This window comes from Pristiophorus japonicus, chromosome 30 (assembly GCF_044704955.1).
Source record: "Pristiophorus japonicus isolate sPriJap1 chromosome 30, sPriJap1.hap1, whole genome shotgun sequence".
NCBI classification, from domain to species: Eukaryota; Metazoa; Chordata; class Chondrichthyes; family Pristiophoridae; genus Pristiophorus; species Pristiophorus japonicus.
In genome coordinates this window covers 6,530,273-6,552,986 of record NC_092006.1, presented here as the reverse complement: position 1 = coordinate 6,552,986, position 22,714 = coordinate 6,530,273, and the positions used below count along the sequence as shown (strand labels likewise).

At 48.9% G+C, this 22,714-nt stretch overlaps 2 protein-coding genes across 4 annotated transcripts in view; one reads left to right on the top strand and one right to left on the bottom strand.

Annotated features, from left to right (window-relative positions):
* Window positions 1-1,496: 1,496 nt before the first annotated feature.
* On the top strand, window positions 1,497-12,122 carry LOC139240174 (uncharacterized). Its single transcript, XM_070868587.1, has 2 exons — window positions 1,497-3,067; window positions 11,985-12,122. The coding sequence occupies exon 1, from the start codon at window positions 1,683-1,685 to the stop codon at window positions 3,057-3,059; it is 1,377 nt and encodes a 458-aa protein (XP_070724688.1). The 5' UTR covers window positions 1,497-1,682; the 3' UTR covers window positions 3,060-3,067; window positions 11,985-12,122.
* A 6,907-nt stretch (window positions 12,123-19,029) lies between these two features.
* The window catches only part of LOC139240173 (CDC42 small effector protein 1-B-like), an 89,203-nt gene continuing 85,518 nt past the window's right edge, over window positions 19,030-22,714 (bottom strand). For all 3 annotated transcript variants that reach the window (XM_070868586.1, XM_070868584.1, XM_070868585.1), the window contains exon 6: window positions 19,030-22,396. The gene's annotated coding sequence lies outside the window, so the exon portion shown is untranslated. The remainder of the gene's footprint in view (window positions 22,397-22,714) is intronic.

Genomic DNA, 22,714 nt, shown 5'->3' with positions numbered 1-22,714 from the left:
GTTAGATGCAGGAAGAATTGTTCCCGATGTTGGGGAAGTCCAGAACCAGGGGACACAGTCTAAGGATAAGGGGTAAGTCATCTAGGACCCAGATGAGGAGAAACTTCTTCACTCAGAGAATTGTGAACCTGTGGAATTCTCTACCACAGAGAGTTGTTGAGGCCAGTTCGTTGGATATATTCAAAAGGGAGTTAGATGCGGCCCTTACGGCTAAAGGGATCAAGGGGTATGGAGAGAAAGCAGGAATGGGGTACTGAAGTTGCATGATCAGCCATGATCATATTGAATGGTGGTGCAGGCTCGAAGGGCCGAATGGCCTACTCCTGCACCTATTTTCTATGTTTACAGCTCAAAGAGCTCTCTCCGTTCACAGCTAGACACCGGGGTTGTGTACTGAGCAGCTGGGAATGGGGGCGGAATCCATATTGTTCTTGAGCATCCCCCATTATAATCGCTCCACCATCGGTGGCTGTGCCTTCAGCTGCCTGGGCCCTAAACTCTGGAACTCCCTCCCTAAACCTCTCCGCCTCTCTTTCCTCCTCCAAGACGCTCCTTAAAAACCTCCCTCTTTAAGCTTTTGGTCCTAATTTCTCCTTGTGCGGCTCGGTGTCAAATTTCTCGTCCCATAATGCTCCTGCAAAGCGCCTGGGGACGTTAAAGGCACTATATAAATGCGAGCTGCTGTTGTTACATGTGTGCCCCCCGAGAACTTGTGCCAGCGGCTAATGGGAGCAGCTTGTCATTGGCTTGTGAAGCGCGTTTGAGACGTCCGCTGAAAGGCACTATATAAATGCAAGTCTGCCTTCCGTTGAACAGGGCCGCATGGCCTCCTCCTGTGCCCATATACTTTGGAATTTCGGCGCCGTTCTCCGCCTCTGCATTGTTGTGGGGGCCGGAGTTGCATCTTACAGAATAAAAGGAGTGCATTTTGTCTGAAATTACATTTGGGAAACTTTACCTTGGTAACCTGGCAGCCATGTTGTCTTGCACTTGCCATCCTCTTCACGATGAAACGCAATTCTTGCCCCCCTGGGTATATTTAACCACCCATATCATTCACCATTTCAAGCTTTAGTTATTCCTGACTCTATTGATGTTGGGGGAGGTGGGAACCATGAAAAACAAATGCTTATTAAACGATTCAGCTTCAAGGCCGACAGTAAGTACCACAAACCAGCCAAAAGGGGGAGACGGGGAGCAGAAGGCAGTGCAAACCACTTTTAAAAGCGAAAGAAACCAACGGCAACGTCGTTTTCCGAGACGTGTAGGATTTAAAAAAAACTTCAAACGCGCATTAGCTTTTTATTTTTTCGATTTTAGTTGTAAAGTTTAGAACTGTCTTCCCCCTCCCTCCCCCCCCCTCGCTGAGGAAAATGGGAAAACCCGATTTGACGGACGACAACCCTCGCTCCAATTCCTCGCCACGCCCCCCTTCACGCGCGTTTTGGAGGGAAGGCCGGTGATTGGCCGGCCGGCCGGCCGCGCGCGGGGTGGGTGGGTGGGTGAGTGAGTTCACAAAGGGGGTCGCCATGGAGACGCGCATGCGCCCGCCCCGCCCCGGCCAACGGTTTTCTTCCGTCCCGCTCCTCGTTCGTCCGCCTCAGCTCGAATGGCCGCCATGATGATGGTGGCTGGCAGCGAGGCGTCGTCGGTCGTGTTTGCTCGGGAACGAAGCGGCGGCCATGCGCTTTTGGACTCTCGCCTTCCTGCTGGGCCACTTGGCGGGCGCGGCGCCTGAGGAGGAGGCGGCGGCGGCGGCGGAGAAGTGGACGACGGCGGCGGAGGAGAAGACGCTGCCGCCGGCGGCCGGCGATAAAATGGCGGCGGGCGGCGTCAAAATGGCGGCGGGCTGCAACCAGACGGCCACCAGCACCCTCCCGCTGCTCACCTCGCTGTGCGCGGCGGCGGCGGCGGCGGCCGCCACCGAGCCTGCTGCCATGTCCACAGTCCCGTCGACCAGCCATTCGGCGCCGACGACCCGTTTGTTGTTGACGACCCGTCCGCCGCCGCCGCCAACGACCTCGCCGACCCCGGTCACCATCGTCCTGACGGCCTCCAGCCAGATCGCGCTCACCGGCGGCACCGGCGCCGCCGCCCAGCCCCCGGTGTCGGTGGGCAGCGCCGGCGCCCAGATCCTCATCGCCGACGCCGGCGGCCCGCTGACCCCCATCCCGCTGGAGCCCGGCGACGAGATCGTGGTCGCGGGCGAGGAGGAGGCGGCGGCCTCCCGCGGCGGCGGCGGCGGGACCGAGATCCTCATCGGCAGCTCGGAGGAGAACGTCACCGTCGCCCCCATCGCCCTGGGGGCCGGCGACCAGATCGTCTTCGCCACCACCAACGGGGAGCGGACCGTGACCCAGTCGTCCGTCGTGCTGGGGCCCGGCACGGAAATCCAGGTGGCCGGCCCTCGCACGCCCGGTTCGTCCGTCGTCCTGTCCAACGGCACCGAAATCGTGACGGACCACAATGCGGAGGGCGACGAGTCGGATAACCCTGTGGTTACCGCCCAGAATGGGACCGCCAGCACCGAGACCGCCCCCACCAGTGTTACCCAGGGCAATACCACCGCCGTCATCAGTATTGCCAAGGTCAATGCCACCATCCACGATGTCATCCTGGATGTCGTCTCTAACTCGCCCAACGGCACCACCCTGCCGCCCAACCCCATGACCATTGTCATCTCGCTGGACGGCTCCTCCTACAGCTGGGCGGCGTGGAGCGACTGGTACTGCAACTGCGCCAACAGCAGCATGTCCCGCATCAGGGGCATCCTGGACAAGCGCACGGGCAGCGCTGTCCACTACAGAGGCTACCAGCCCAGCCATTTCCAGAGGGAGCCCTGCAACTACAAAGACTGCAAGTGCAGCCGCAAAGCCCAGCACTGCCACTCCGCCAACGTGACCTGCTCCGAGCCCGACCCGTACACCTGCGTGCTGAGCGACATCAACTACCAAGAGATTATAGACTCCAAGAATTACTGGAAGAAGCTGAAAAAGGGGGCCCGGGCCCTCTACCACAAGATTAAAACCTTCCTGAAGAAAAACGACGAGGATACTTAGCCAACGAGGTAAGACACTGGCGGAGTTGTTAAAAAAATCCACGCACAGCATCTTCCACCCATCAATACGTAGCTGGGGACCCGCAATGCCAAGTCCTTCATTGAAACTCCTGTGAACGCATCCCTTTTTGGTGTGGAAGCAAGTCATCCTCGATATGAGGGACCGCTTAAGAAGAAGAAAGTGATTTTTAAAAGTCTTTTTGCGCTAAATAACCAACCCCTTGGGTGCGGCAAATTTCATTTAAGAGTTGAGTTCAGCTCTAGTTTGTTTTCTTGTTTTGTAGGAACAGGAGAAATAAGAACAGGAAATGCTGGAAATCTCAGCAGGTCAGGCGGCACCCGTGGCGAGGAAGCAGAGTTAACGTTTCGGGTCGATGATCCTTCGTCAGAACAGGAGGAGGATATTCAGCCCCTCGAGCCTGTTCCGTCATTCAGTGAGATCACGGCTGATCTTTGACCTAACTCCATCTACCCACCTTTGGCCCATATCCCTTAATAGCTTTGGTTAACAAAAATCTTATCAATCTCGGATTGAAAGAGAGCTCCAAACCTCTCATCATCATCATAGGCAGTCCCTCGGAATCGGGGAAGACTTGCTTCCACTCCCAAAGTGAGTTTTTTGGTGGCTAAACAGTCCGATACGAGAGCCACAGACCCTGTTACAGGTGGGACAGACATTCGTTGGGGGAAGGGGTGGGTGGGGCTGGTTTGCCGCGTGCTCCTTCTGCCACCTGCGCTTGACCTCTTCACGCTCTTTGTGTTGAGACTCGAAGAGCTCAGCGCCCTCCCGGATGCACTTTCTCCACCTTGGGCAGTCCTCGGCCAGGGACTCCCAGGTGTCAGTGGTGATGTCGCATTTTATCAGGGAGGCTTTGAGGGTGTCATTGTAACGCTTCCACTGCCCACCTTTGGCTCGTTTACCATGAAGGAGCTCCGCATAGAGCATTTGCTTAGGGAGTCACGTATCTGGCATGTGAACTATGTGGCCTGCCCAGCGGAGCTGATCGAGTGTGGGCAGTGCTTCAATACTGGGGATGTTGGCCTGGTCGAGGACACTGATGTTGGTGCGTCTGTCCTCCCAGGGGATTTGCAGGATCTTGTGGAGACATCGTTGGTGATGTATCTCCAGCGACGAGGTGCCTTCTATACATCGTCCATGCCTCAGATCCATACAGGAGGGCGGGTATTACTACAGCCCTGTAGACCGTGAGCTTGGTGGTGGATTGAGGGCCTGGTCGTCGAACACTCTTTTCCTCAGACGGCCGAAGGCTGCACTGGAGCACTGGAGGTGATGTTGAATCTCTGCATCAATGTCTGCCTCCGAATCAATGCCAAACCTCTACCACCCTTTGTGTGTAGAAGTATTTCAAAATTTCACTCCTGAAAGGCCTGGCTCTAATTTTTAGACTATGCCCCTTAGTCCCAGACTCCCCAACCAGCAGAAATAGTTTCTGTCTATCTATTTCCCCTTAATACCTTGAAAACTCTGATCTATTAACGGGTAACCTTCTAAATTCAAGAGAATTTAACCCTAGTTTGGGTAAACTCGCCTCGTAATTTAACCCTTGGAGCCCGGGTATCATTCTGGTGAACCTACCCTGCACTCCCTCCAAGGCCAATACAGATTGAACCTCTCTTATCTGGAACCCTCAGGACCTGGCCTGTTCTGGATAAGGGATTTTTCCGAATGAGGGGTGGTCACGTTAAATTGGATGGTACAGGTACCGAGCAAGGGGATATCGGGGTTAGCTGGCTTGGGGCTGGGAATGTGGCAGAGAGATCATGGAGGGAGGGGGGAGGGTGCATCGCAGGGTCAGGCCAGCGGATGTGGGAGTCGGCAGCGAGGAAGGACTTCAATTTGTTCATGTCGGAGTTCTGCGCAGACGCCACCCGGTAACCGGGAATGGTTCTGGGCGAGGGGTAGTTCTGGATAAGGGAGTGCAACCTGTATATCCTTCCTGAGTTGTGATGCCCAGAACTGCTCACAGTACTTTGTAGAAGAACAAGTCCGGTTACCTTCTTGCAGGTAATTTTCAGTTAATGTCCACAAGTAGAGGAGAGGGTGTTTCTTTCAAACCCTGGCCTCGTCTTCAAATGGTCAGTCTGGCTGTCAATCATGTTTAGAAATATCTGGAAATTGCAGCACAAATACATTGGCTTACCTTGTTGAGCCTCTTCAACTGGCAGTGAGAGCGGAAATCACACCATCCTCAACCTAATTAAGGCAAGTTATGTGGGCGTCGCTGGCAAGGCCGGCATTTATTGCCCATCCCCTAATTGCCCCTTGAGAAGGTGGTGGTGAGCCGCCTTCTTGAACCGCTGCAGTCCCATGTGGTGAAGGTGCTCCCACAGTGCTGTTAGGGAGGGAGTTCCAGGATTGTGACCCAGCGACGATGAAGGAACGGCCGATAAATTTCCAAGTCGGGATGGTGTGTGACTCAAGAGGGGAACGTGGAGGTGGTGATGTTCCCATGCGCCTGCTGCCCTTGTCCTTCTAGGGGGTAGAGGTCTCGGGTTTGGGAGGTGCTGCCGAAGAAGCCTTGGTGAGTTGCTGCAGTGCATCTTGTAGACGGTGCACACTGCAGCCACGGTGCGCCGGTGGTGAAGGGAGTGAATGTTGAAGGTGGTGGGTAGCGTGCCGATCAAGCGGGCTGCTTTGTCCTGGATGGTGTCGAGCTCCTCGAGTGTTGTTGGAGCCGCACTCATTAAAATCTCATTTTAGTGGTGAAAACAAGATGGTGATTGAAGGGACTTTCAAAAAATATTGTGAGTAATTTCCCATTCTGTTCCTTGCTATTAGCTGGTTGCTAATTCTATTTTTGAAATTACTGATTGGCACTTTTCATTCCTACTTGCGGACTGGTACATTCTGCACATATTCAGGTGCGATTTGTCACGGTTATGAACAGAAATCTTCAGCCAATTAAGTGTAAGTGTTATGTTAAATTGGTATCGGACCTTGGTTACACCACACTTGAAGTACTGTGCACAGTTCTGGTCTCCACATTATAAAAAGGATGTAAAGGCACTGGAGAAGGTGGAAAAAAGATTTACAAGGATGATACTAGAACTGAGCGGTTACAATCTACCAGAAAAGGTTGAACAAGCTCTTTTCTCTAGAAATTAAAGATTGAAAGGTGACCCGATGTTTAAAATTATAAAGGGGCTTGATAGGGTAGACATAGAGAAGATGTTTCCACTTGTGGGGGAGACCAGAACTAGGGGGCCATCAATATAAGACACTCATTAATAAACCCAATGGGGAATTCAGGAGAAACTTCTTCATACAGAGAGCGGTGAGAATGTCGATCTCGCTGCCACAGGGAGTGGTTGAGGCGAATAGTATTGATGCATTTAAGGGGAAGCTGGATAAACACATGAGGGAGAAAGGAATAGAAGGATATGGTGAAGGGGGTGAGATTGAGATGGAGAGGAGTGGCGGGGGGGGGGGGCTGGTGTGGAGCATAAACACCGGTACGGAGCGGTGGGGCCCAATGGCCTGTTTCTGTGCCATACATTCTATGTAAGTGACACGGTAAGTGTGATGGACAAAACACATGTACAGGCGCAAACCTACTAGTCAATGTCCTGTGGCGTTGCATGTGGGGTTTCAAGACCAAGTGTAGTCCTCAGATAAAGCAGGGCATCATTGGAGCACCATGCATAGATGTCATTCCCTCCTCGTTTTGTTTTTGTATAATACTTGATTTCAGATTATTTATAGTTAAATAGCAAAATTTATGGCCATTAGGGAAGCAGAGAAGTAGAGTAGGTCAGAGCAGAGGAACAGGAATAGGCCATTCAGCCCCTCGAGCCTGCTCCACCTTAAGGAGTTATGTTGTAGTACATGTGAGCTGGCAGATGCAGAACTGAGGTACTACAGTGCCACCACTGGTGGGAGGGTGTAGTTACTGTGTAGCACAGGCAGTTTCCAATATAAGTCTAAGAATCTCTAATGGTAAAAGTAACACAAAAATAGGTCAAAAGAAAGAACTAGCATTTATGAAGCGTTTTTCACAACCTCAGAATCTACCAAAGTGCTTTACAGCTAAAGAAGTACTTCGGAAGTGTAGTCACTGTTGTAATGTAGGAAACGCGACCGCCAATTTGCGCACAGCAAGCACCCGCTAACAACAATGAGATAAATGAGCAGATAATCTGTTTTAGTGATACTGTTTGAGGGATAAATATTGGCCAGGATCCTCCCGTTCTTCAAATATTGGCATCTACCCGAGCGGGCAGACGGGGCCTCGGTTTAAGGCCTCTACCGAAAGACGGCACCTCCAACAGTGCGGCACGCACCCCCTCAGGAGAAGTTGTATTTAAGATGGCTTGCCATTTTAAGGTCAGAATGTGTAATTGCTTTTAGTAAATATAGCTCGAGGGCACTCCGAGTTTAATCATTGTTTGGTCAGGGAACTTTGCAGGTTATGCTTAGCTCAGATTGTTTCTCATCTGTAACAAAGTGAGACAACTGGCGCACGATAGGTCTGCATCTGCTGAGATAACCTCTTTAATATATTACTAGTGGTGCTGCTGAGTCAGAGAATATAAGTTTTTATAATAGGTGTATTATTCCATGTAACGCACAATGTATTGTATACATCACTGCTTTACAGTGACGAATATGTTGATTGTGTTCCTATTTCCTGTATTCTGAAATATTTACCAGTGTTTTGAGGATAAAATTGTATGACTTTGCCAATTTCCTGTGGAAGCTGTAAATGAACCATGCATGGAAAATATAATAATCTCCTGGATTTGTTTAATACATTCCTTTACAGATGTACTCATTTTTTTATTTTGCTTTAAGCAGAGTCCAGGGTGGCCTTATAACATACAGCTAACTAGAAATAGGTATTTGGTATTTAGCAGTAATGAAGGGTCTTAGCAGACTGGGAGGTCTGGAATTTGAGGCGGGGGTCCAAGGATTTGGTACAGCTAAGGATGGGACCCCGGAGTTTGGTAGTACCAAAGCAGGGGTCCTTAATGGCTTTCATCTGAAACATTTATGCTTTCCCTTGCCATGTTTTCCCTTACCCACACAATTATGAATTAGAAATGCTGGAAACGCTCAGCAGGTCAGCCGGCATCTGCGGAGAGAGAAACTGTGGTAACCTTTCAAGTCGACGACCTTTCATCAGAACTGGAAGATGTTAGAGATGAACAGCCTTTAAGCAAGTACAGAGCCGGGGACAGGGGAAGAACTAAAGGGAGAGGTCTGTGATAGGGTGGAGGGTAGGAGTGATTAAATGGCAAAAGTGAGGACGGTGCAAGGCAAAATGATAATGAGACAAGTAAAGACACAAAAAATGGGTCCAGAGAAGGTGTGAATGGTTACAGCAGAAGGGGACGAAAGTATGGAAAATCTGGCAGTGAAGGCCCCCATGGGCCGGGAATGTGGCAGAACAATGGGTACAGCCCACCCCACCGGCCATGCACCGATAGGGGATACCCACCCTAAGCACCAGCTCACACTTCCCTTCACTCACAGTGGCTCTGGTGCAGCCATCCTCCATTACCAGTACCTACATTCCCAGAGAGAATGGAAGCCAACTTGGCACACTGTATTTGCTGCTCACGATGCGGTCTACCCTATATTGGGGAGACCAAATGCAGATTGGGTGAGAACATAAGACTTTACATCCATTGAATATCATTGGATAGCAATCAGGAGCGGTAATTCTGGCTGACTGTTCCTTGCCTACTTCCAGAGCACGAGGTGAATCGTAGTGTCCCTATGATTGGGGGGGGAAGGGGGGCGCCAGGATATTAAATAGTGAGGAGGACTGCAACAAATTACAAGACATTAATAAACTTGCGGAATGGACAAATGAATTTCAACAGATATGTGTGAGGTATTACATTTTGGTAAGAAGAATAAGGAGTTCACATATTACTTGGAAAATAAGAATCTAAATAGGGTAGAGGAACAGAGGGTGTTGGGGGTACAGATACACAAGTCACTAAAAGTAAAGACGCAGGTTAATAAGGCCATAAAAAAGCAAACCAAGCACCAGGGTATATTTCTAGAGGGATAGAATTGAAAAGTAGGGAAGTTATGCTAAACTTGTATCGAACCTTGGTTAGACCATACTTGGAGCACTGCGTACAGTTCTGGTCGCCATATTATAAAAAGGATATAGAGGCACTGGACAGGGTGCAAAAAAGATTTATAAGAATGATACCCGAAATGTGAGGTTGTACCTATCGGGAAAGGCTGAACGGGCTGAGTCTCCTTTGTCTTGAAAAGAGAAAGCTGAGGGGTGACCTAATAAAAGTCTTTAAAATGATGAAAGGTTTTGATAAGCGTAGACACAGAGAGAGTGTTTCTACTTGTGGGGAAGAGCAAAACTAGATGCCATCAATATAAGACTAATAAATCCACTGGGGAATTCAGGAGAAACTTCTTTACTCAGAGAGCGGTGAGAATGTGGAACTCGCTGCCACAGGGAGTGGTTAAGGCGAGTGCATTTAAGGGCAAACTGGATAAACACGAGGGGGAAAGGAATAGAGGGATCTGCTGATAGTTAGATGAAGAGGGGTGGGAGGGGGCTCGAGTGGAGCATAAACAGCATAGATTGATGAGTAAAGCTGGGACCTTCCTAGTCTCTATGGTTAGAAGCACACCATACACAGTGAGCCATTGGGGCAGCACCTCAGCTCACTTTGATTAGGGAGATCACCAGTTGCAAATTCACCAGGCAGAATATTTAAATGCGAATCATAAATGACAATCATGTAAGATTTTCAACACATGTTCAGTGAGTGCGTGTGGGTGGAGGGGAGGTTTGGCAATGGTAGAGTTACAACAATGTTAGCCAATCACTGTTCATATTAATCTCACCATAATCTAATGCTTAGCTCATCCTCTTTAGCTCTCTCCTCCTTTAAGGCACACCTTAAAATCTACCCCTTGTCACTTGTTCTAACATCTCCTTATGTGGCTCGGTACCAAATTTTGTTTGATGATCGCTCCTGTGAAATGCCTTGGAACGTTTTACTATGTTACCTTTGCTGTATAAATGCAAGTTTTATTATCCTATGCCCGATGGTCATACACATTATTTTAATGTTTACACATAGGCTACCATTAAGTTTATGCCACCTGCTGCGGCTGACAAGCAAAACACACGTAAATCAGCCCTACCCACCCACCCACCATATTCCTCAAGCCCTTCCCTTTCCAAGAACATCTTTGATTCGAAGCAGTTTACACTGTCTGCTTCAGTGGCCTTCCCTGGTGACTTATTGTATTCTGTTAACCTCGGAGTTAAAACGTTCCCCCTGATTTCCCTACTTATTACTAATTTCACCATTTGTAACTCGTTTCCTGCTGTCTGGTGACTCATCTTGCCTGGATCAACTTCTTTGGTAACCATGAAAACTTCCATTAGGATGACCTTGAATGCTCCTCCTTTCTCAAAGGATAGGCTGCCGTATTGTTCAAAAAGAATTTTTTAAAAATTAGTATTTTGTATGTTTTATACAACACTTAGATCTTGCTCTGAGTCAGGAGGTTGTGGGTTCAAGTGCCACTTCAAATTTGAGCACATAATCTAGACCAACACTCCCAGTCCAGTACTGAGGGAGCGCCGCACTGTGGGAGGGGCAGTACTGAGGGAGTGCCACACTGTCGGAGGGGCAGTACTGAGGGAGCGCCGCACTGTGGGAGGGGCAGTACTGAGGGAGCGCCGCACTGTGGGAGGGGCAGTACTGAGGGAGCGCTACACTGTGGGAGGGGCAGTACTGAGGGAGCGCCGCACTGTGGGAGGGGCGGTACTGAAGGAGCGCCGCACTGTCGGAGGGGCAGTACTGAGGGAGCGCCGCACTGTCGGAGGGGCAGTACTGAGGGAGTGCCGCACTGTCGGAGATGCCATCTTTCGGATGAGACTTTAAACCGAGGCCCCGTCTGCTCTCTTGGGTGGGCGTAAAACTTCCCATGACACTTAATTCAAAGAGTTCTCGCTGGTGTCCTCTCCAATATTTATCCCTCAATCAACATAACAAAAATAAACAGATTATCTGGTCATTATCACATTGCTGTTTGAGGGAGCTTGCTGTGTGCAAATTGGTTGCTGTGTTTCCCACATTACAACAGTGACCACACTTCAAAAGTACTTTGGGACGTCCTGAAAGATGCTGTGGAAATGCAAGTTAATTCTTTATTTCATTGCTCACCCACCTTTTATTATAGACCTGGGTCTCGGGCGAGAGGAAGAGATGTGGGAGGAGGTTTGTGTGAAGCATAAACACCAGCATTGACCTGTTGGGCCAAATGGCCTGTTGCTGTGCTGACTATTCTATCTAATTCTATATTCACTTTATAATAGACGGGAAGAAGCCCTCCCCATCCCATTTAAATTTACACTAATTCTGATTCTGGTAACACACTCCTAAAGGGTTTTTAGTGCAAAAAATCCGTTGAAATGACATGGCATTGCGATGTAATTCCTGGTTAAGGTTGTTCGGTTACCAGGGACCAATGAGCCGTTACTGCACCACAGCGCAAGTCTGCCATTTTGAGGAGAGAAACTGGGAGGATTTTAAAAAACCCAACAAATTACTTACTGGGAAAGAAACAGAGCCGAGAAAAGTGATGGTGAGGGTGTGCAATAGTATACAACAGGCAACAGCAGGCAGTGAGTGGCACTCAACTGTCAGATAGCATGCCAACACTCACTGTTGAGGCTTACACATGAAAAATGGCACATGGGTGAGATAACTGCAGCATGATGGATGTAAAATAGGTGAATGTTGGAGGAATAAAGCGATGCTATTACAGCAGTCCAGTTGTTTGAGAATTATGCACTCCCATTCCAGTCATTCTGATTAAATCGCTGCTGTGCAAACCACGTCTATTAGCCCCGATTGAAATGCTCAATGAAACATTACTTGATTGTCCTTGTCTCGATTTCCCCAACAGGGTCAGTAAGCAACTAACCTCCGCATCATTAGCCGAAGACTGCGTTTGGCTGCTACAAATAACCTGCAGACTTTTGCTGTGTAGCACAGTGTGATTCTCTGCACTGTGCTATATGAATATAAATATGATTTAATATAACGCTGTGTTTGCCATTTTTATTTTTGCCACCATTTTGAAACTCCCACCCTGTGGGGAATGGAAGTGATGGTTTACTAGCAAATAAAGCATGGTTTGACAGCATCACTCTCTCTCCTCCCTCCATATAAATGAAAGTTGTTGGTGTTGCCTAGACAACTAGATCATTGGAAAGTAATCAGGAGCAGGAACCCTGGCCAATTCTTTCACTCTGGCTCAGAGTCACAGTTATTTACCGCAGTCCCACTATGATCCTGGTCTTGGGATCGAACCAAATGATCTGTATGACTTAGAACTATGCCGTGCTTGTACATTTGCTAAATGAGTCAATGTTTACCAATATACCTGAACAATAAGCCAAGGTTATACGAACTAGCCTCAGAAATATCTCCACTTATAAATGGTAGCGATGTAAATGACTTTAAAACCAGTGCTCTATTCAGTGGTGCTAGTCTACAGAGCATGGGACACATTCCTTACATAGTGGATTCCTGCTGTTGGTCATGTCATCAAGAAAGTGCCAGTGTCACCCCTAGAAGGAATGATAACATAAGAAATAGGAGCAGGAGTCAGCCATTCGGCCCCTCGAGCCTGCTCCGCCATTCAATAAGATCATTGCTGATCTGATCATGGACTCAACTCCACTTCCCCGCCCGCTTCCCATAACCCTTTACTCCCTTACCGCTCAAAAATCTGTCTATCTCCACCTTAAATATATTCAATGTCCCAGCCTCCACAGCTCTCTGGGGCAGAGAATTCCACAGATTTACAACCCTGAGAAGAAATTCCTCCTCATCTGTTTTAAATGGGCGACCCCTTATTCTGAGACTATGCCCCCTAGTTCTAGTCTCCCCCCCCCCCCCCGAAGGGAAACATCCTCTCTGCATGTACCCTGTCCAGCCCCCTTATCTTGTATGTCTCAATAAGATCACCTCTCATTCTTTTGAATTCCAATGAATACAGGCCCAACCTGCTCAACCTTTCCTCATAAGTCAACCCTCTCATCTCAGGAATCAACCGAGTGAACCTCCAATGCAAGTATATCCCTCCATAAATAAAACCAAAACTGTACGCAGTACTCCAGGTGTGGCCTCACCAATACATTGTACAGTTGTAGCAGGACTTCCCTGCTTTTATACTCCATCCCCCTTGCAATAAAGGCCAACATTCCCATTTGCCTTGAGAATAATTCTCAAGCATCTCATAACCATAAATTTTTTTTTAAATTGCATTTCAATAGCACCTTATCACATCACTTCATATACAACAAACTACTTTCATGTATGCAAATGTGCTGGTTATCTTCCCCACAGTAAAATACCACACATAGCAGTCAGATGAACAAATCAGTTAATCTGCATTTCGACGGGGCGCCGGATCAGGGAGGAATGTTGGCACAGAATACCAGGAGAACTACCCAGCTCTGCCTCAAAATAGGTGCCATGAGAACTTCTAACATCCACCAGAACAGGCAGGCAGTTTAACGCCGCCGCCTCAAAAATGACAGCTCCGACAAACGTTAGCACCCTTCAATTTCACACCAGAGCCGCCTGTAGAGATTGCGCAGCTGGAGGCTTGAACCCACGACCTTCTGTGACTCCGAGATGAGCATATTTCCAACTCGGTGGCATCTGCAGGGCCTCTGTGGGGGGGGGTCGGGAAATCGGAAGCAGACTAGTGACGAAACAGAGAACAGGATGTGAAATCATTTTTTAAAAAGACAAGAGTAAATTAACAGATTATTTTCTTTATGGCCGAGACCAAAAGATCACCACAAGCTTTTTGTAAAATGTTTTATTTGAAAATTGTTCCTGTTGCATTTTTTTTTCCTTAAATAAAAATTTCCAATTCCATTCATCAGTATAGCAGATATACACTGGCACTACAGTTGCTTCACGGATACAAAAACAAGAATCAGATCTTAAAAGCCGATGCAGATGTGAATAGGAGAGACACAATGTCATCTGTTGTGATGCTCTATTTATTCCAAGGGCACTGTCCAGTCGGAACATGGGCCAGAGTTCAGGCAATCTCTGGAGGAAGGGTTCCAGTTCAGGATAAATTTGATGAGCTGTATAATGTATTTGTTTCATGAGTTCTTGGTTTAAGAATTCATAGCAAGACATTGCTATTAAGAACTAGTTGGTTTAGTAGCAAAAGGTTTAACAATCACACCACACATTACCAGTTCATCCACCAGCCCCCATCATGGATCCCCCGAACCCAACTGACTGGGGTTTTATTGAGTCTTGTGAACATCACGTGACTGGCTAAGCCACTCAACATCTCCACAAACCCGTGAGCATACTCACAGTGTGCATACATTGCAGGCTGGGGCGTCGGCACAACGTTGTGGGTGAGCTTTGGTGCTCCCAAGGAGCTGCAGCACGCAGCAGCAAGGCAGGGAGGGTCTCCGAGATACAGTCTGCCATGAAGCAAGTTTTCAATCTCAGCTATAGGACTTTATAGGACAAGGCACAGCACAGAGAGGGAGGGAGGGAGGTGGGGGGGAGAGGGCAAGCCAAACATCACCTGTTGGGGTTATGTCAATTGAGGCCTGGACTAGTGATCCCGAGACACGAGATCAAATCCCATCATGGCATCTGGGGGAAATTTAAATTCAGTGAAATAAATCGGGAATAAAAAGCTAGCATCATTAATAGTGACCATGAAACTACCGGATTGTCGTAAAAACCCATCTGGTTCACTAATGTAATTTAGGGAAGGAAATCTGCCGTCCTTACCCGGTCTGGCCGATATGTGACTCCAGACCCACAGCAATGTGGTTGACTCTCAACTGCCCCTCGGAAATGGCCCAGCGAGACACGCAGTTGTGTGAAAGGCAGCGGCTCACCAGCACCTACTCAAGGGCAGTTAGGATGAGCAATGAATGCTGGCCTTGCCGGCGACATCCACAGCCTGTGAATTAATTAAGATCCAAGACTGGCAGGGGTCTAAGTGCAGGACATGGGTTGTATGCCTGCTCTCTCACCCACCCCAAAACTAAAGGCCGGTTGCTTTACCTTACTGCCCCACACCTGCCTGCTCATCCTTGCAGGGCACACATCACAACGGGAGTGGAGCCAGTCTAGGAAAGGCCCACATCTGGGGAGCGGGCGGGGAAGTGGAACCAAGGCCAAGATCAGATCCGCCGCGATCTTATTGAATGGCGGAGCAGGCCCGAGGAGCCAGATGGCCGACTCCTGCTCCTATTTCTTATCTACAATTCCTAGTCTGTACGGAGCAAGCCCATCGCGGCCCGTACAGCAGCAAGGATACTGCAGTTGGGACTCCGCACTCCCGGGCTGGTTGAGGAAGAGAAAATAAAGTCAGCCACCGTTCCCAATCCGGTTTTCCTGCCAGTGAATCCAGCCGGAGAATGTGCGTGTTTGGACATCTGAGGAGGACGAGATTGAGGCTCAGCTGTGATTTCCTCCTACAGCCGTATTTTCTATCTCAGCTCAAAATAAAACAGCAACTTGGGGTATATTCTGTGCCTACACCTTCAGGAGAGGAAGATGGCAATAAGAAAGTATCTTATAAAATCATCCCACGTCTCATCTGATGGACCGTTAAGAGTTGGTATTTCATGTGGATTATTACAGAGAGAACGTTGAGGGCCTGGCCTGTGCTTATAGAATAGAGAAGCAACACTTATAAAATCAATTCCTTCAAAGCTCATTCATTACAACAGACAAAAGAACATGAAGTCTTGCAGCTTAAAACAGAAAATGAAGATACTGCAATATGTACAACACTTACAAGTTCAGGAAACAAAACAAATCAAGGGTGCACTTCAAGTGTCAGAATATGTACTGGAATTTTCCTATACTCTCAACTCTAAGATCAAGTTAATCAATCCATGGTATCATGCATCAGTCATAAACCAGCTATTTGGTCTGTTTATACACTATCAACCCAAATTTGTTTTAAAGGCAGCAGACAGGTTTGATTGAAACACTATCTTATATAGCCTAAGCAATAATGCTGTGTAAAATTCTTCCCCCTCTGCCAGTCCAGTCTAGGACCATAAGAGACCTTTCAAATCAACCCAACCATATATATTACACACACACACATCTAAAATGCACTTTTATGACTATTCGTGGCAGGAAATGATTATACTACACAGTCACAGACAATGAATAGGCCAGCTATCCGTCAGTGGACATTCTGAAAAGGGTTTTGCTGGGTTTCATTTTAATTTGGACAGTCCAGCTGTCAGCAACATACACACACACATCCAAGATGTGAAATAATTGCTTTTGTTGGTCAAAGGTAATGGAAGAGTATTAGAAGCAGCCCCAATGCAGCCCTCCCATCAATTGGAGGCAATATAGGCCAACTGTTTGGTGGCCACGACTTTTCTTTTGCCCCCGCTGTTTGAGAATTGGAGAAGGCGACCAGCGCTAGTTTCGGCCAGTTTCCCAGCGCAGAGACGCACCGACTTAAGAATAGGCACGCGGGAATTCCCGCAAATGATTCGCTTGGTATATACAGCACGCCCCAGCTTCAATGCGCCAGTTGGTGCCAAGTCAGCCAGGGATTGTTGTACAGAAGCTAGTTTTAGCTTCAGCACCTCTGCGGCGGGGGTCTGGAACTCACTGCCTGAACGGGCGGTCGAGGCTGAGACCCTCAATCACATTTAAAAAAGGTGCTTGGATTGTGCACTTAAAGAGCCGTGACCTACAGGGCTACAGACCGAGAGCTAGAAAGTGGGATTGGGCTGGATTGCTCTTTGTCGGCCGGCACGGATACGATGGGCTGAATGGCCTCCTTCCGTGCTGTAATTTTCTATGATTCTATTCTATAATTAAAATCAGGTGGTTCCTGGTTCTGATCCACTAGATCCTTTGGGGGGGGGGGGGGGTTGGTTGGAGGCACGATCCATTGATAAAAAGGATCAGGCTTAGCTACAGCATCTTCTCACGGTCAAATAAGTGTCTAGGTGCACTTTGGGCAGAGGAGCAGAGGTAATGGAGGGCACCCCAAACCTGTGGAAATGTACCCCCTCTCTCCTCCCAGCAAACTTCAAGAGATGATGGGAGAAGATTGGTGAAAAAAAACACTGATATAGTGAGCGCGTGTGTGTGTGTATAAAAAAAAAGAGAAATGGCACCCTTAAGAGTTGGCATTTAATTCCATGGCTGCCCTACCAACCCCCAAATAAAAAGGCATTGGAGGACAAAGACAGCGGTCACGTTTGTCGAGTTGCAGAGATACAATTGGGCACTCCATGACCATGGGCAACGGTTGTGTCTGCCCAAAGAATTCTTGGCTCTTATTCCAGATTAGTGCTAACTTCTCTCAAGTCAGTGTGACACTTGCGGTTGGACCTATTAATGCGCGGCGGGAGATGACCTAACGGACCTTCAAAAGGCGCCCACCTCACACCAACGCAAGCACCCGAGGTTGGCAGCTCACTTCCTGTGATCGTTTGTTTCCACTTCTACCCCAGCCAGCATAAAATGGGGATAATTTGCCATACGGACCAGTAGCTGGGGTTGCGATAATGCATCAGAACATGGATGCATGGATGACTCTCCCTCCCGCAATATGCCGTGTTTGAAGTGCACAGAACAGGCTTCTGCGTCAGCAGATGAACATCCGGGAATCATTGGAGAAATTGTCGGATGCTGGAGGGTCTGTCTGGATAGGTGAACCGAGATGGGTTGAATGGCTTCCCCCCCCCAAATCTGTAGCCAACTTGTGCTCGCGTGGTGTCACTGGGTTCTCAATAGGAACTACACTCGTACAGGGAGCTGAGCACAGGTCGGGTATCTCGCTCGCACACACAGCTATGCTCGCGTGCATCGTCACAACTTGAGCGGGATTGGCAGGCCTTGAACATGCCCCAACCGTCGCAGCTAGGGAGACCCAGGCAGGGAATGGAGGGTTAAAATAAAGTGGTTGCGGCCAATATTCCTCAGCGCACCGTTTAAAAAAAAAGCTTGAATTGCAAAGTCACATGGCAGGCGACCGTCCTTTTAGCATAGTTGGATCACGAGAGTGACACTGGGCCTGGGGACCTCAAACGGTCCTGGGTGACAAAAGGTCGTTGTTAACAGTGTTGTATCAACGGGCAGGCGAGATCTGCACCAGCTCTGTCCCCCCCAATAGGTCTGAAGCTGTTTTAGGTGATGGGGTTGGGCCATCACACAGAGGCCCATGACCGAGGGTGTCATTTTGCAGGTGTTCACCAACCCCTTTACGCCTGTTGGATGGTCAATCAGGCTCCACCAAGGAGCCGTTGTAGGCATGATGGGCCGAATGGCCTCCTCCTGCATTGTATCATACTACAATTGCCCACTGCCTTTCAGCACCAATAGAAATTTAGGCCCCAATGCCTGCTCTTATTGAATGGCAGTGCAGGCTCGAGGGGCCAATCGGCTTACTCCTGCTCCTATTTCTTATGTTCTTATGCTCTGGAGATTCAAAGTTCACCATACTAATAAGCAAAGTTAAGCCAACATTAACCACACTCCCGTTCCTAACCCTACTGTGGCATTTTGACTCAATTTTGTTAAAATGTTGCATAATGTTTTACTTTTTGTGTATGACAAACTACCTCGACCCCTTAGCAGGAGAGGAGGGGAGGGGGGGGAAAAAAGAGAGAAAATAAATGAGTGCACTATTCAGATATAGACACACACACAGCTGGTCATCACCCCCCTCTTTCGGTGCTGGGGTGAAGCTAGCTCCTCTAGGCCCCGCTCTCCAATGGCACGGGGACGGGTTTATCCGGTGAGCAGCTGGTGCTAACAGTTCAATCCCCGGTCCGTGCTGGGTTAACCGAGGCAGTGGCAATTAGGGACACTACACTGGCCTCAGAGGCGTGGAGATAGGGAGCCACAAATTGGCCAGGGCTCCCCACACCCCCTCATCCCCCTCCCCCTCCCATCGCCCCCTTCCCTGATCGCTATCCAATGACCACTGAAGTTAGGATTGCACTTGGGCGGTAGTGTTCCTGCAGGATCAAGTAGCTCGCTGAGAATCGCCGTCGAGTGACACAACAGTGAATTAAGTTTACTGCGGGGCAAGGTACTCGAGAGCGAACACTCCCCAGCTAGAGTCAGCACTTCAATAAACAGCCACATCTCCTTAAAGTGAAAGTACCGGCTCTAACAATGCAGGTAGCTTTGGGCCGTGACCTCACGTACATATCAAAGTTATCTTCGTATGCACAAAAGAAACTGCACTCTTCTTTCAAACCAACTACAGCAAACTTCATTTAATTAAAAAAAATTAAGCCCAGCCGGATCCTTCTAGTTAATAAAACCGAAAGCACGTGAGAGTTCGAGTTTGGACACTGGAGTAGTCCTTTGGTCGCTGTCGAGCTATCTGACCTCGGGTAGGGGGCGCTCCATGAAATGTTGGCTTTAACTCTGCTTATTTGCAGGTGGCACCCAAGGTGAACTCCGAGCCTCCATTGACCCCGAAAAGTTTGCGTGCAATTGTAGGACGATAGCAAATCCTGATGACTACACCGGGCAGGAACAGTGTTTAGGGTGCGGGTGTGATGCTCTTCAAGGCTGAATAGGGCTTGCCGACTGAGCATGAACGCATATCCAAGCGAGAGCCAGCGTCTCCAGGGCGAGGCAGGTGGAGACGCTGGAGTAACCTCGGTATTTACAAAGTGCTCTACGGGAGCGAAGACAGCATTGGATGGTGGGACATCTGAATGCCCTGGTAAACGGGAGGACAACAGTAAAGAAAGTGGAGCTCAAACTGTAAGGTGCTAATGACACAAAAGGCATCAAGGGGTATGGGGAGAAAGCAGGAATATGGTGTTGAGATAGAGGATCAGCCATGATCATATTGAATGGCGGTGCAGGCTCGAAGGGCCGAATGGCCTGCTCCCGCTCCCATTTTCTATGAAGGACTGAATCAGAGGTTCCACAAAACCCTTTTGGAATCATTCCCAAAAGCCAATCCTGTTCGGTTCTTACAAGACGACGGTCTGCGTTCCAGGAAACCATACTGCGGTTTGACAGGTTTCACAGACGGGACTGGATACCGAGAATGCTCTCGCCTGCAAGGGTTTGAAATCTAGGACAGCATCAACCCAGCCCCTGCTGGGAATAATTAGCACAAACTGTACAATCTTATTCGGAAAGATGGCATTGGAAACTGGAAAATGTGGCACTGGTGCAGGAGGTGGGGGTTGGGGGTTTGATCCAGCGCTTATTGTCCAGACTAGAGTGAACTTCACTCTGCAGCTGGCCTGTGCAAATCGCTCTCCCTAACAAAAGGCCGTCACGGCATAGCAGGACATGCAGATAGGGGGTGGGGGGGGGGGGAAGAGATGATTTTGGTTGAAGGAGACTCGCGTGGAGCATAAACACCGGCACAGACCAGTTGGGCCGAATGGCCTGTTTCTGTGCTGTACGTTCTAGGTGATCAGTGTGTGTGTGTGTTTCCCGTTGGGCTGCCTGACACAGATCAAGAAGTTTCCTCAACCGTCCTCTAAACAGAACAGAAACTCCGTCAATCAGGACTCCATGTTGGCGTTTTTTTGAAGATTTATTACAAATGAAAATATTCACTGTAAAATACTACTTTTCAACAATATCGTTCCCCCCTCCCTCCCCCAGCTAAAATTATATTTACCATCTCCAGAACATCAGTAGGCAAAGATGGACTACACCAATGGTTTGGGAGGGTCTTGCCTGAAAGCTATATGATTTGGTGAACTATTGCAACACAGCCATGGCTGGAGGGCAGTGCGGAAGGGACCTTACCAGAGGTGGGTGTTCCAGTCGACTCTGCCTGGGCTAATATACCAAGTAGGCAACCCATGAGCTGTGGGCCACGTAAGGGACTGGGTGGGGGGCACGAGGGGAGACTGGCCATGTTACAGAAAGTGCATCACCGGAGCTGTACAAGAGAATAATGTAGAAAGTCACACTTGCGAAGATGTCCGGCTGACTAAGAGGGAGGCTAGGCTTTTCTTCTACTCATTGGCCAAACGCCCTCCCACATCTCAATTGGAGGAAGTTCTGTCCAACAATCATCTTGCATACGGGAGCAACTTGGTGGCGAGACCATGTAGCAATTGTGCCCCGCACGTGATTCACAACTCGAGGGGTCAACAGCGCGCCGAAGATAAGCAGGACCTCGCTTATCAAAACTCGTCTAAACAGTGGATTCCCATTTCTCCCCCCCTCAGGCAGTAATCGGGAGCAGGCCGGGTGGGTTTCCTCCTCCCTAACCCCATGTATGGGAACGTGAGGCTAACTGCGGCAAGACCAACTGCTGGGCCAGGACCAGCTGGGGATAACCTGGACCGTGAGGTCCAGTTACCTCTCCCCTCCGTCACACCGAGTCACGAGGGACCTCACATCCGAGCCTGGAGCACGGCCTTCCATGATGCAATCGCACAGACTACCGGCAGCGTGCAAGGATGAATGAATAGGAGGTCCAACCTCTCTCCTTTTTCCTCTCCCTCAACCCCAGCTTCCAAGCTAGGTCAGGGGCTAAAGTACTTGTGGGGAGACGCAACAGTCGATGTTTTCTTTTTTGGACAAAGGACAAATCAGGAAAAATATTGGAAGGAATTCAATTTCTTGCCGTCGGGAACAACGCAGGCGCTGCAGTCACAGCTCACAGGGTCAGTCAGCTCGCTCGCGATGTTGAGCCACGCTTGGAGTGACCTTCCAGTTCAGGGTGACGGGGTTTGCGCCTCTACTGGTGGACAGAATGCCGCGGAGAACCATCTGTTCCACAACCAGGAATGTACTTCAACTGTCCCAACGCCGACAAGTAAAATCTTCAGTTGTTCCATCAATCGACAAGTCCAGCGCTTCGAGTTGCTGCCAACCTCAAGCGCCCCGCCCCACCTAATTTAGCTGGAATATTCCAAATATTTTAAGTAGCATTTTTGAAAGAAGCGCCAAGATCCCGTCCCCCACCCCGCCAAACGACAAACGATTCGCTTTCCACACGACACGTCGCGGGGACGTGACCTCAAGCCCGAGCAGAACCAAGAACAGATTGATTAAAAAAAACACTTCCGTAAAGAGCTCCGTGAAACTCAGCAGCCCAAAACGCCCCTTCCTCGCACGGAAGGTTGCAGAGTTTATCTGTTGGTCAGGACACACAAAGAAAGCCATCAATGCAGAGTTCTTGAGCAGGGCGAAAGACACAAAGGACTAAATCGGAGGAGACCCAAGTGTGTGTATCTATATATAAATTAGTCCAAACCATTTGAAGTGGCTTTTGGTAAAGAGCAGAGCCACTGTTTTGTAGACAGGGGAGGTCCATGAGCAGCCCGTCACCTAGAAAACAGACCAGAAAAAGGCAATTAGAAATTCCAACACGACACAGTGAGGAGCCCAACGATTTTCCTGCAACGGATTAATACCAGCGACAGGTGCAGACCCACGTCAGTACATAACACAAATGTCTTCCATTTTGGAGAAATCGCCACCAATAAATCTAAACGATAAACTAAAATCCAATAGGAAGAAACTTCTTCACCCAGAGAATGGTGAGAATGTGGAACTCGCTGCCACAGGGAGGGGTTGAGGCGAATAGTATCGATGCATTTAAGGGGAGGCTGGATAAACACACGAGGGAGAAAGGAATAGAGGGAT

Coding starts and splice junctions, on each gene's coding strand:
- LOC139240174 (XM_070868587.1), top strand. CDS start 1,683: ATGCGCTTTTGGACTCTCGCCTTCCTGCTGGGCCACTTGGCGGGCGCG.